A 15563-nucleotide genomic window follows, 5' to 3' on the forward strand; every position below is an offset into this window, starting at 1 on the left:
GACTGGTGCCGGCTCATCCGTCGAGCCGGCTTATATACCCTGCCGGCGGTTCCCCCACTCTGCATCGAGGCTGTGGTGGGGGTAACGCCGGCGTCGTAGTGGGGCGCCTCTGGGGGTTGTAGTGGGGCGCCCCTGAGGTAGGGTGACCCGTGTATCGCTTGTGTTTTTGCGTTTAGGGGCGCCTTAGGCGCCATAGCCTCAAGTGGCGGGCGGGTAATCGGCCCGCGAGGCGTTAGTAACGGCCACGCCGTTACACTACCCCCTCCCTAGACGGCGGATCGTACGTGGTCGGCCGAGTCGGGAGGTTGATACAGGGAGCCGCGAGATGGCGTGGGGGGTATGGCGCTGGAGGAATCACGGCGGCTGGCCCTGTTCTACGCCCCGACGGTTTCCTCGTCCTCTTCCTCGGATGCCGCCTTGAGGTCCTGCACATGGATGTGGCGGTGCCATCGTCCTCGGGCGTCCTTGAGGTCAACGATTACGGGGGATACGATCCTCCGGACAGTCATTGGTCCGTTGTACTTCGGGGCCAGCTTGGCGTTGAACGCGTTGGCCTTGCTGGACAGGGGGCGGTCGCGTTTCCAGACGCGTTCGCCTAGCTGCGGTCGCCAGTCTCGTCGCCGCAGGTTGTACGGCTTCTCTTGCCGCTGGAAGGACCGGGCGAGGTGGATCCGGATCACCTTGTAGGCGTCCTCCAACTGGGTCTGGCGGGTGCTTGGTCCTGGTGCTGGTGCGGTTCCTGGTCGATCTTCTGGATGTGGGCGGGCGAGCTCTCGGCCGTGCAGGATGTAGGCCGGAGTGTATCCGGTGGCCTCATGTCGGGCGGTGTTGATGGCGAACTGTAAGGCGGAGATTCGCTCGTCCCAGTCTTTGTGCCGCCGGCCTACGTACTGGCTGATCATTGTCTTAACTGTACGGTTTGCTCGCTCTACCGGATTGCATTGCGGAGTGTACACGGGGGATGTCCGATGTTGTATCCCGTAGGAGGCTAGCAAGGCCTTAATGCGTTGCGCGACGAACTGAGTCCCGTTATCGGACACCAGGGCGACCGGACACCCGTGCCGGTATATCAGGCGTTCGGTGAGTGCTCGGGCTACGGCTACGGCGGTGGCTTTTCTGAGCGGGACCATCTCGATCCACTTACTGAACCGGTCTTGAATGGTTAATAGCCAGGTATGGCCGCTAGTGGATCAAGGCAGGGGACCGATCAGGTCTACGGCGGCTTGTTCCCATGGTGCGCGGACGGGGGTGGCCATCATCCGTCCAGCCGGTCGTCGTTGACTGGCCTTGTGCCGCGCACAATTAGCGCACCCTCGGACGTACCGGGCAATCTCCCGAAACATGCCGGGCCAGTAATATAGCTGGGCCACCCGAGCCAATGTTTTGGAAATGCCCAGGTGCCCGGCGGCCGGGTCGTCGTGCATTCGCTGAAGCAGGGCGGGTCGTTGGTCTGTAGGCACGCACTGCTTTCATTGCTCTTCGGCTGGTGTTTCCCGGAAGTCCAGATCGTGGAGTATATGCCTGTACAATCGTTGATTCTGGATTTTATAGTCCGGGTGATCGGTCGGATGTCTCCGTACTTCGGCTAGTTTCCGGTGGTACCACCGGCATTTCGGCCGGGTAACCGCCAAAGCTTCCGGGAGGCGGGAGAGGGCATCTGCCACCTGGTTAAGTGTCCCGCGCCGGTACTGGATGTCGAAATCATGTTGTTGTAATTCAAACATCCAGCGGGCTAGTCGTCCGGTAGGGGCCTCAATGTGTTGTAACCACTTTAAAGCTTGGTGGTCGGTCACGACGGTGAATCGGTAGCCCTCGAGGTAATCCCGCATCCGGCGTATACCCCACACGACAGCCAAGCACTCTAGTTTGGTAGCGCTATAATTCTTCTCGGCTGCGTTGAGGGTCCGGCTGGCGTACGCGATAACCCGCTCTCCTTCGCCGAGGTGTTGGGTTAATACGGCCCCTAACCCGTGGGCGCTGGCGTCGGTTTGTAGTAGAAATGGTCGCGCAAAATCCGGACAGGCGAGAGCAGGTGCGGTGGTTAAGGCCTGTTTTAGTTTCCGGAACGCGGTTTCTTCTTCTTTTGCCCAGGTCCAGCGCGCTCTCTTTTTAGTGAGTCGAGTGAGAGGGGCGGCGATAGTGGAGAAGTCAGCGATGAATCGGCGGTACCATGATGCTACCCCCAGAAATTGCCGAACCCTGCGGAGGATCGTGGGGGCAGGCCAATCGGTAATGGCTCGCACTTTCTCTGGGTCCGTCCGGATTCCGTGCCGATCGATAACGTGTCCGAGGTACCGGAGACTTGGCCGGCAGAAGTGACATTTTTCTGGGTTGAGGCGGAGTCGGGCGTCACGGAGGCGGCAAAAGACTTCGGCCAAGTGGCCTAGGTGCTCCTCGAAAGTACGGGATGCGACAACTATGTCGTCCAAGTAGACGAGGACGTGTGGTTCTAACTCGGGTCCTAGCACGGTGTCGAGCAGCCGTTGGAAGGTGGCCGGTGCTGAATGCAGTCCGAATGGCATGACGCGGAACTGCATCAGCCCTCTCCCTGGCACCGTGAAGGCGGTCGCGGGGCGGCTCTCCGGAGTTAGTGGCACTTGCCAATACCCGCTGCGTAGGTCCAACGTGGACAAGTAGTGTGCGCCTCGTAGCTTATCCAAGGTGGCGGCAATGTGAGGCAGCGGGTATGCATCTTTCTCGGAGGCCGCGTTTAATCGGCGGAAGTCTATACAAAATCGGTAGGTCCCGTCTTTCTTCTTTGCCAGCACTATCGGAGAGCTCCAGGCGCTGGTGGAGGGCTCGATGACTCCTTCGGCTTCCATCTTTTGGACCTCTTGGTCGATCACGGCCTGCATGGCCGGATTACGGGGCCGATATCGTTGTTTAATGGGCGGCCCCGGTTTTAGCCGAATTTGGTTTGTGGCTTTGTCGGTCGGGCCGCGGACCGATTCGAACTTTGGAAGTTCGTTATTTAGAAAGGCCTGTAGCCTTAGCGCCTCGCTGGTAGTTCCTGGGCTGATACTGGCTGTCGCGATTCCATCTTTGGTTGTTGTCTCGGTGACAGGTCTGGGCGGCGGGCGCAGCTCGACTCCTAATTTCGCCCAGAGGTCTATGCCTATTAGTACGGCGTTGTCTAGTTGTGGTAGTACGGAGAAATGGTGGCGGTACGATTTTCCTCGTAACCTGACCGTTGCCTCGATGGTCTCGGCAATGGGGACTTGGGTCCCGTCGGCCAGGCGTATCTGGGCTGCCTTGAGATCTGGGCTAGACGGTGTGCGGTTGATTCGGCGGGCCGTTTCAGCGTTTACAAATGAAATCTCCGAGCCGGAATTGAGGAGGCCCCACAAATGTTGTCCGGCGATCTGGATCCGGAGGTGCGGTCTCGGGTTGTATTTTAGGCCGAGTCGGGCTGGACGACGGCCGCGACGTCTCCGGCCCGCACCCCGTTTCCCGTCGGGGGGTGACAGTCACGGGTGAGGACCCCGTCCTTGCCACATCTCGAGCAGAATTTCTTCGGAGGTCGCTGGCAGTGCAGGCGTGTATGTCCTCGTTGCTTGCACCTCCAGCAACATTCCTCCCGACTGTAGGCCGCGGAAGCTACGACCGGGGTGTGGATTTGCGGCACGTCTCTTCGTCGTTCTTGTCTCCGGCGGTCGGCCTCTTCGTATTTCGGTGGCTCGGATGCTCAGATCTCCGACGCTGAGCACGTCCGCCCGACGGATGTACAATTGGTACTCCGGATCCATGTTTTCGTAGAGCTGTTCCAGTTGGTCTAGGGGTGAATATCCCCCGGCGCGCCGCATCATGGTCAGGACCTCGGTGGCGTACTTTTGGAAGGACTCTTTAGGGCGTTGTTGACGTCCCTGGATCGTCCTTTTCATCTGTCTCTCATACCCGCTTGGCAGGTATTGCTGGCGGACAGCTTGGCGAAAGTCGGCCCAGCTGGCTATGGTATCGCGGATGTTGCGATACCACAGCAGGGCGTCTCCCCGTAAGAGTTCGGGTAGCCCTAACAGCATCTGGGCGTCGGTGTAGCCGTAGCCCAGGCACAGCTCTTCCGTACGCTCGAGGAATGCCAGGGGGTCCTTGCCCTCGAAGTGGCACCCCCATTTTCGGATCTGATCCATGATCCTGGCCGGTTCAACAGGTGTCGGGGCGGTAGTTTCTTCGTCTTTGGTTGGGCTTCCGGTGGCCATTTCGACGTTGATAGTGGGCACAGGTAGGTGAGTTCGAAATAGCGCAGGGTTTTGCCCGACAAATCGGCGGAGGCGTCGGCGGACCTCGTCTAAAGTTCCTTGGCTATCGATTCCGTGTTTTTTGGCCAAGGCAATAGCTTCGGATTTTAATAATTGATTTACCCACGCGGGCATCTGGATAGGCTTAAGCGAGTCGGGATCTCCACTGGGCAGGTCCCTGTTTCGGGCACCATGTAACGGTTCACCTTTCCCGACGCCGCGGATCGGCTCGCCGGTTCCAGGATTCGGGAGGAAGGGGGAGATTCAGACTCGCTTATTCCTTATTAACAATGCTTTGGTTTATTCAAAAAGAAACAAGTAAACAAAAAGTTTGTTGGCATAAAGCCTAAATAGAGAAACTTATTGACTACCCGGTATAAACAAAATGTTTGTTGGCATAAAGCCTAAAAAGAGAAACTTATTGACTACCCGGTATAAACAAAATACGGAGGCGTATAGCCTGTAGCGGTGTCCGGAAAAGATTTACAAATTACCCGGTATAACTTAGAGATACGGTGTACGGAGGCGTATAGCCTATAGCAGGAAGAAACCGGAAACCGGGAAACCCGGCGTAATGACGAGAAACCCGTCACCCGGTGTATAGCAGGAAGAGACCGGAAACCGGGAAACCCGGCGTAACAACGAAAAGCCCGTTGCCTGGTTAGGAGGTCCGGAACAGGACTGGTGCCGGCTCATCCGTCGAACCGGCTTATATACCCTGCCGGCGGTTCCCCCACTCTGCATCGAGGCTGTGGTGGGGAGTAACGCTGGCGTCGTAGTGGGGCGCCTCTGGGGGTTGTAGTGGGGCGCCCCTGAGGTAGGGTGACCCGTGTATCGCTTGTGTTTTTGCGTTTAGGGGCGCCTTAGGCGCCATAGCCTCAAGTGGCGGGCGGGTAATCGGCCCGCGAGGCGTTAGTAACGGCCAGGCCGTTACACTATATGTAGAATATTATATCTTGTTGGAAAATTTTTTAATCTATTTTAATAGATAATTTTTTACTAATTTCCTCGGTAGCAGTTATACAAATTGTAGATAATTCTCTTGAACATTTCTAAATATGCCTGCGTGTTCTTCTTTCATTAATTTCTCGCGAGACATTTTTTCACAAATATTAGATTAATATCACTTACTAATTGCTGTAATTCTCTACTATCTATTTTAGAAAATCTAAAATTAATATCACATCCTTTTTTTTAAAAAGCTGATTTTCAAATAATTTGGAAAATTATTAAAAGTTGTATATAGAGGAGTAACATTGATGCCAACGCTATACAAGATATACGTGGGGAATTTTAACTGAAAGGTTAAAGGAAGAAATGGAGGGGAAGAATATGATACCGGAGAGTCAGACAGGTTTTAGGAAGGGAATGGGGGTGATGGATAGTATCTATGTGTTGAACTATCTGGTGAATAAGAGGGTAAACAAGAAGGGGGGAAAGGTAGTCGCGGCATTTATGGACCTGAAGGCGGCGTTTGATTCGGTAGATAGGGAGGTGTTAATGGAGGCAATGAAGAGGAGGGGAGTGCGGGAGGGATTAAGGAGTAGGATAGAAGAGGTGTACAGGGAAACGAGGAGTAAGGTAAGAGTGGGGAAGGAGGAGGGAGAAAATTTTTGGACGGCAAGGGGGGTGAGGCAAGGTTGCCCAATGAGTCCGCACTTATTCAGTTTGCTGATAGCGGATATAGAGGAAGTGCTAAGAAAAGGAGGTTGGGGGGGGGGGTGAAACTGGGAGGGGAAAAGGTGCATTGTTTGGCGTACGCAGATGATATGGTACTGTTGGCGGAGGATGAAGGAAGGGATGATACATATGTTGGGGAAAATGGAAAGGTATATGGACAAGAAAAGGTTAGAGGTGAATGTGGATAAGACAAAGGTAATGAGGTTTAAAAAGGGAGGAGGAAGAATGAAGAGAGTGGAGTGGAGATGGAAAGGAAAAAGGTTAGAGGAAGTGAAAGAATTCACATATTTAGGGTATAAGCTACAGAGGAACGGGGGGCAGGAGGCGCAGGTAAAGAACAGAGTTAGGAAAGCAGGAGCGGTGATAAGACAGGTGTGGGGAATGGGAAAGAGAAGGTTTGCAGGAGACTGGATGAAAAGAGTATGGCTAATGGAAAGGTTGGTGGGGACGGTGTTGGAATATGGGGCGGAAATATGGGGATGGAAGGAGAGGAGAGAGGTGGAGGCAATGCAGGAGCGATGGATTAGGTGGACGTTAGGAGTAGACTGGTGCACGCCGGGGTATATGGTAAGAGAGGAGATAGGAAAAGACAAATTTAGGATAAGGGCAGGAAAGGAGGGCGGTAGGGTATGAGAGGAAGTTGGAGGAAGGAAGGGGAGGAAGTTTAGCGAGGAAATGTTTTGAGGATATGAAAGAGAGGATAAGAGGAGGAAAGGAAAGAACGATGTGGGAGGAAGAGAGGGGGAAATTCTGGGAAGAAAGAGGAATAGAAGGGAAAGAGATGGAGGAAAAAAGGGGAAGGGGAGAGGAAGTATATGAGGGATGGGAACAGAAAGACAGGGAAAGGCAGAAGGAGGAAAGATGGGAGAGGATAAGAGAGTCGAGATATAATAGATGGTATGGGGAATGGAAGGAGGAGGGTTTACCGGAATACCTGAAGAAAGGGATGGGGGGAAAGTAGATGGAGAAGGATAGTTAAGGTTCAGAATGAACAATGAGATGAGAGGGGCGAGATACTTGGGAAGAAGAGGGGAAAAGAAGGTGTAGGTTATGCGGGATAGAAGATGAACATGGGAGCATGTGATAGGAGAATGTGGGGGTGAAGGGGGGGAAGGGAAACTGGTGGAAGAATGAAGGAATACTGCAGGAAGAGGAGAAGGGGAAGGATGGATGAGAGAATAGAGAAAAGAGGGAAGAGAGAGATGGAGAAAGGAGGGAAGGAGGGGAAAAGGAGGAAGGAAGTAGAGGAGGAGGATGAGTGAGGTATGAATGAGGTGGTGGAGAATGTATGGGGAATCGGAAGCCGAAGCGAAGCGATAGGTAGGGACGGGCTCTTTCTCTCTCTAAAGTAGTAGATAAGTAGGTTAAGGTAGAATTAAGTTATTTGTAAATTAGATGTAAGAGTAGAGTTAAGAGTAGATTATAAGTAAGATTGTAAGAGTTGTAAGGTTGGGGAACGCTCCTTCCAAAAGCGCCTTCAATCCCTTAGGGGACGAATAAAGAATTGAATTGAATTGAATATTAAAAGTTTGTAATGACTTTGGCTGCAACAATTAAATGTTTGTTTCTAGAACTTGGAAAAATTAAAAAATTTAAACTATGTTTTAGAAATAGGAAATATGCCACAACATTAGAATTTATATTTAGAAATATATCAGAAATAATAAATATTGTCTTAATTTTTTATTTTTGATTCATAATCTTTTTGGTCAAGAAAAAGTTTTATAGTATCCCAAAAATTTAAAAGTCATATATGAATGATAAGATACCACTGTTTATTGGATTATTATTTATATATTTATATTTATCCATTGATTCTTCTTTTACTCTTAGATACAATATTAAATAATATAATGTAGTATATGGCGCCAGACAACAATTCACTTTTAAAAACTTAATATGCCAATGGTGGTACTTCATAGATGATGTGGATAATCGTGATCATTAATCATTTTATTGTTTTAAGATACAAACGTATATATATTGTCAGTATACATGCGTGCAATTAAAAAATTATATAAATACACACACACGCACACACTATTTTTTTATATATACATGTGGATTTTATTTAATGATTTTTGTATATTTTTTAAATTCAAAATAAAATTCTTTGTGTAATATGTTACACATTTTTTTTAAATTAATTTTTTTTTCTTAAAATGTCAAATTATTCATATCATGTATGATTTTAATCAATAATGATTTCATTAATAAGTATATCGTGAAGCTTAATAATTTATTTAAATGTTTACATTTTTGTATCGAGCACTAGTGTATCTTTATAATTATAAGGAATATTTATTAATTATTATAATTTAGAAATTTAATAAACATTCTATTAATTCCTCTATTTTTTATACATATATATTAATATCACTGATATGTGAGAATATTATATAACATATTAATAGATAAAATTTACTTCACATTGTTCTAAAAACAATATATATAAATTCCTTACCACCTCGTGGCCATTGTTTACATGAATGGATTCATCATTAACATAAAACCATTTTGATTTATTACTTTTATAGTCTCTTAACATGTTTGTGTAATGACCTTCATGTAAATTATTTCCATGATGAAATATTGCACTAACGACTTTATAAAAGTTTGTTCCAATAGATATTTTGGCAGTTGAAAGACCTTTAATGTTACATTTATTTATAATTCTAGATGTGTCTTTATCATTTGATAAAAATATCATCAATTGCATTACAATTATTTTTTTAAAAGAACATATATCATATTTAATAAGCAATTGATTGTTTTCTTTGCAATTTTCACACATTCCTTCGACAGATATCCAATGAGAAAAGTTTGTGTTTCATTAAATATTGCATATCTATGCTCTGTTTTAGATTTGTGGGAATAGTTAGTGTAGCTATTATATTTTTTTGCTTATTAACGTTTGTGTATTACATTTTTTGCAATGGATTGTTGTAGAAAGTCGTGTTCAATGATATCTTTAAGAATTGTAATCTTTGCACAGAGCGCTATTAAAAATTCTGCCGCATCTCGTTGAACATTCAGTAAAAATGAATTACCAAGAAATTGTCTTATACTCATACTGTTTAATACATTCTTGTCACCAATATAATCGTTAATTAATTGCTTCATAACATCTGTTTCATCGTGTTGTAATAATAATTTTCTAATAACAGTATTATGTACAATACATTGTAAAACGGTATTTGCATAGCAGGAAACATTATCTGTATTGATAAAGCCTTTAATGGACGGTAATGAAATATTTTCAAGATTTGTTGATTCTTCATAAATTCCTGTCCAGCAAGAAATCGGACAGACACTGTCCATTGTCGATCTTTAATCTTATTACATTGATTTTTTTGCATAATAATGCTTTCTATATCTTGACGATATAAGTTTCTTAAACGATTATATTCAACAATGGCTAATTCATTAGCTTTTACAGATCCTGGATCAAAATTTATCAAATGTAATCCTTCTATAGATGTGACTCGTGACAATGCCACATATGTTTGACCGCAACTGAAAATAAGATTTCCTGCATCAATAACAACCGAATTCAAACTTAACCCTTGATTTTTATGAATTGTTATTCCATAACTAAGTGACAATGGAAATTGTTTTCGAATAATGTATGCTTTGTCCATTACTTCAAATTTGACACTTACACGTTCTATAGTCGAATTCTTTTCCATTCGATAAAGCAATTGTTAATGTATTTACATCCTTATTATCAATATCACGTAAACATTTCGTAATTGTACCAATAGTTCCATTAACAAGTCCTAATGTGACGTCGATATTTCTACGTAGCATAATTTTTGCCCCTATTTTCACAATTATCTCATTTGACAGTCCACCAGTTTTCGTACTATCCTCATCATCTGCACCAATAATTTTCAATATTTTTTTCTTTAAATATTGTGGACAATCAATACTATCTTGTGCTAACAATGAAATATTTTCAGAAGGTATGCGTTCCAACATTGCGGTATTAAGAACATTACATAAATTACATGTTGGTAACAAGCACACTGGATCGCACGGCAATTTTGCAATATAATTACATAATTCTTCTAATCTATCATTACATGATGTAGATTTAAAGTTTATTTTTCTCGAATTCAATGTTTCAATATCAGTATCTGTTACAATTCCAAGTCGAATTCTAGAAAGTAAATCTCTGTAACTGATATCACTTTTTTGACGCATATTAATCCTAAGTTTATCATAAGTAAACAAATTATTCCATAAATTTGTAGCTCCTAATGTTTCCAAATATTTTTCTGTCTTAGCGTTACTCATACGAGGGTCACTATTTATATTTCGGGGAATAGGAACAAAAACAAATAGTTAAGCTGCGAATATATTTTTATTGTTTTTCAAAGTACTCGCCACGATGATCAATACACTTTTGCATGCGCTTAAACCAATTTTCAAAGCATTTATTTCATTCCGAATGAGGTATCTCCAAAACATGATTTTTGAACGCTTCAATAGCTTCTTCGGGCAATGAAAATCGTTGACCACGCAGTTTATTCTTCACGGATGGGAACAAAAAGAAATCATTGGGTGCCAAATCAGGGCTGTACGGCGGATGACCCATCAATTCGATGTTTTGAGTGCTCAAATAGTCTCTTGTTTGAGCCGATGTGTGAGAGCTCGCATTGTCATGATGAAGAACAATCCGACGTCTCTTGTTTGTTTTCCTTATTTCACCGAAGATTTCTGGCAAACAGATGGTTGTGTACCACTCAGAATTTACTGTTCTACGATCTTCTAGAGGCACTGTTGCAATATGACCAGTTTTTCCGAAGAAAAAGGCCACCATTTTCTTTGAAGTGCTTCGTGCGCGAACAACTTTTGTTGGATTTTGTTCATCTTGGAACACCCATACAGTCGACTGCTGCTTACTTTCGGGCTCATACGAATATATCCATGATTCGTCACCTGTCACGATTTTATAAACGTCTTTTGAAGCACCGCGATTGTATTTCTTAAGCATTTCTTTGCACCAATCGACACGAGCCTTTTTTGAGCGATTGTCAAATTATGTGGGATCCAACACGAACATAACTTTCGCACAGCTAGTGTTCATGTAAAATCGCATATATGCTGGTGGAACTAATGCTTAGGGATGCCTCAATCTCACAATAGGTTACATGACGATCTTGCTTAATCATTTCGTGCACAGCATCGATGTTTTCTGGCACTACAGTCGATTTTGGACGACCTTCACGAAACTCGTCGGACAGCGAACTACGACCACGATTGAATTCACTATACCAGCGATACACAGTGGTTTTTGATGGAGCTTCATCGCCAAAAGTCAAATTAAGTTGATTGACGCACTTTTGTTATGATAATCCACGTCGAAAGTCGTAAAAAATCATCGCACAAAAATGTTCACGATTCAGATCCATTTTTTGCCGAGACGAAACTTTCAACTAAATATAAAATAAACAAATAGCGTCTGTATGACAAAATGTTCTGAGTACGCATATCGTCAAAAATGTCAAACTTTACGATGGAACCGTCAGATGGACTCACATGACATCAGTGTTGCCAATTCCCGAATATAAATAGTGACCCTCATATTAATAAAAACAGACTCTTCGCGTACTGGTGGCAATAAATCACCTAATAATAATATGTGCTTTTTCCCGAACCATCCATCATCGTCATTAAACGTGTTGAATATTTCTGTTAATCTAAGATGTATATATATAAAAGTGATATTTGATACCATTGATATTTCATCGATTATAAAAAGAATAGTATTCTTTAATTTATCTCTTAATGTTTTTAAAACAACGTCGGATAATTGTCTGTATTTAGGAATATAGCCATGCTCTACTGGTAATTGAAAAAGTCTATGAATAGTAAGTCCATCAATATTAAAGGCAGCAATACCCGTGGGTGCAGCTACCGCAACATCCTTATTTAAATTTTGTTTCACCCAACATTTAATAGTTTTTATGAGATAACTTTTGCCTGTTCCACCTTCGCCACTTACATAATGTCTCAAGCATTTCGAATCAGATTTAATGGTATTTGTAATGGTATCGAATACTTTCCTTTGATCATCATTTAGCCCAGAAATTAAATCATCGATATTTGTTTCGTCTGGTTTAGCTAAAACATCTCTAAATTCTTGCATAGCATTTCCTGCTTCCAAAGCAAGAAATTCTGTTTCATTATTAGATTGCTTATTTTTCTCTTGTGATTTTACTATTTCATTTAAATAATTCTCAATATTTTCTTTAATATTTTTCAAGTAATTTTGATCATTAACAATTTTTTCATGATAAGATATTGCTTCTGGTAGTTGCGAACATATACTTAAAAATGTTTCTGCATAAGTAGAATATTCTGATTTTATTTCTGATAAATCTCTCCATGGTTTGAATAATAATAATAACGAATAGTAATATTTTTCTGGTTGCATTTCAACATTGTATTTATAATGATTCACCAGATATCCACGCTGTCTTTTCTTAATATAATGTGGATATTTACCTTCACCTTTCAAAGTATAAAAATTATTGGCAGGTATTTTCTTTGTAATATCATACCATTTCGCAAAATTATAAAGGCTCAACGATTCGAGTTCTTGTGGTCTAGTTGGATAGTAATAATCAATCATTGATTTACAAAAAATGTCTGTTGAATCTGCGTCCAACAATTTAATTTCTTTAAGTGTTTTTATTTTTCGGCTTCTAATTTGATTAACATCTAGCCATCTAATTGTTGTACATGGATCTATTCCATATAGTGATATACCGAGAAGTGTGTCGCATGCTTCTAGAGCACCACATTCTCTGTTATTTAAATTACGCATTGCAAAGTTCCAAAGACGACTACGTAATGATTTCGTAGAGTTAACTGCTTCGAATGTATCATTTGCATAACTCGACTCAGATTTTGTAGTATATTTTGTACAGTACCAATTTAACAAAGTTGATTTTTCACCAATAAATTGCATATCCATGTTACCTTCCCATGCAGTTAAAATTACAGGATTGTAATCATTAATATTCTTTTCTTTTTCTTCTCGTGGAAGATCGTATAATCTGCTTTTTGCTTTTAAAGTTCTTCTTCCTGCTATCGACGATACTAGATCTTTTAAAATTAGATTTTTGGTTACTGGACGTGGAAATCCAAATCGACAAACACGAGTAACACCCTTTTTACTTTTCTTACATCGTAAACAGTAATTATTATGAACGTGACGTTGATGAGTATTGACTCTTCGATATAATAAAGGTGAAATATCTTTATCGGGTAATTTACATGATATATATTTCAATAGAAACTTAACAATTTCTTCATTAGAAGATTCGCCGATTAAAGGAGCGTCTTTTATCCATACTAATAAATGAAAATGTTGAGTACCTCTACCTTGATACTCACGTCTCCAAAAGTAATGTGTTACTTCACCAATCGGATGATCACTCGAACATATGAAATCGAGCATAGCGTGAAATTGATTTTCCATATATCTAGATACGGACACGGGATCAGATGCAATAAGTTCATTCGCAGATTTTGTGGACATATTAGGATTTATTTCTCGAAGATATTCAATCATATGTGACCACAGCCATTCGCTTGGACTTAGAGTTAAAAACCAGGTAGCAGGTCCATAATAATAGATCATACAACTTAAATCACATCTAGGTTTGCGCCAATATTGTTCACTGTTGCAAAGTCTTAAAAATATTGTACTTATGTTTCCTTCTAATTTATTTTCTGACATTGCATTCAAGAAGCTTTTTGCTGTAAATCGTTCTCTCAAATTCACTATATTCATTTTATGATAAATACCACTATTTAATTGTCGAATATTTGCATTATTCAATAAATAAAATATATACTGTATATTTAAACGAAATTGAGAATGTTTGGACATTAATCGTGATTTGATAAACTCGCTATCTGACAGACGTATTGGTCTTTCTTCATATTGACCATTTTTTCCAAATGGATATAAATCGGGAAAGCACAAAAGATCCAAAGTTTTATCTCGACCATCTATTGAAATATTTTCAACTCTTAACATTTGATACAACGCTGTTGCACTCTCATTTGTTCTTTTATCATACATTGGATACATAGTAAATAATAATATAATGTTCGTAATACGTGTCCGGATCCGTAATCTGTGTCAATAATGCTTGCTGAATTTGTTCCACATTATCATTCAATTGATATTCGACGTCGTTTAGTTTGTCAGTTAATAGATTATCATGTGATTTTGGTAATTCAATTGCTGTATATAACGGATTGTGTTTTTTGAACCATGTTAATACTTCATAAATTTTTTTAACATTTACTAAATTTTCCCACATTATTTTAGATTTAGTTGGAACACCACGAACTACAATGTATAATTCGTGATCATAATTTAATACGTCTGTTGGGTTACAAATTTTTTTTATCGTTTTATTTACTGGCAATGGTAAGTGAAACGTTCTGCCTTTAACTTTACTTTGAAGATGTGATTGTGGTAAATTTTTCTTTGATACTGTTCCCATTTTCTGTACAACTTGAAAAGCTTTTGCTCTTTGTATCAAAATTTTTTCATATTCATTTAATGTAGTTATTACGTCTGGTGTTTTGTCAACGTATAAATTATTCAAAATACATATTGGTGGTAAAGTGCCTTTACGAAAGTATGTCAAACAGTATCGGCAAATATATAACTCTGTACTTTTTAAATCAATATGCAAGTAGTTTATTAATTTCTTCCATTGTTTTCCTGATAAAGACTTTCTTAATTTTCCCACATTAAAAACATTTCGTTTAAAGCAAAGTTTTTCACAAGATAAACATACAAATTGAGGTGTATCTGTAGACCGTTTTGTCAATACGGTAAAAGCTTTCGAATACTTTAATAATATTTCATCTTCATTTAAGTTTATAACTGTTTCGATATTAACATCGGTAAACATACTTTTCCTACATATATTATCAACAATTTTGTCCAAAATTTGCACATCACCAGAATGTAAAGCTTCGTCCAATTTTAATAGTTTGTGGTAATAATATGTCAAGCGAGAAGCAAGTCTTTGTATATATCTCACTTTTGGATAATGTGGTGACAAGAAATGCAAAGCCAACAATTTAGATTTACATAATTTGGGATCAATGTAACATACTTGCGAATGACCAAGTTTATTCGATTGTCTATATGAATATGAACATGTTTCTATTGATTTAATAAATGTAGAAATATTTCTCACTTTTGAACACTTTGATATTGTTGTTAAAAATTGTTTGAATCGTTCAATTATGATAGCATCATTTATTCTACATAGAGATCCACATTTCCAAAATATTGTTGTTTTATTACGTGTACATTTTGTCGTTATTGGTAAAACATTAGTTACTTGTCCATTTTTATTTATTATTAATGCTTCCTTAAATTCAATATACTTGTAATTAGTTTCAAAAAAATATGATTCTGTGGAAGCAGTATGTTTACTTGAACCACATAAAGCTTGATTATAATTATTGGAAGTAATATCATCATTACATTTATTAGCGCGACTTAAACATACTTCTGCTTTTTCTCTTAATAATGCCAATGTTTTTCTCAAGATTATTATGTATTTTTCTCTAGCGTGTATACACCATTTAATTATTCGTTCT

The 15563-nt window shown here is 41.4% G+C and overlaps 1 protein-coding gene across 1 annotated transcript; it reads right to left on the minus strand.

The window, feature by feature from the left end:
* Positions 1 to 9560: 9560 nt before the first annotated feature.
* On the minus strand, positions 9561 to 14863 carry LOC146722782 (uncharacterized). The gene is given in 3 exon segments (XM_085483865.1): positions 9561 to 10220; positions 11512 to 14028; positions 14030 to 14863. Coding segments are annotated over 3 exon segments (4011 nt in total).
* Positions 14864 to 15563: the final 700 nt, after the last annotated feature.

Source organism: Nylanderia fulva, unplaced genomic scaffold, assembly GCF_048542155.1.
Source record: "Nylanderia fulva isolate GAGA-0341 unplaced genomic scaffold, ASM4854215v1 Scaffold272, whole genome shotgun sequence".
Classification (NCBI taxonomy): domain Eukaryota; kingdom Metazoa; phylum Arthropoda; class Insecta; order Hymenoptera; family Formicidae; genus Nylanderia; species Nylanderia fulva.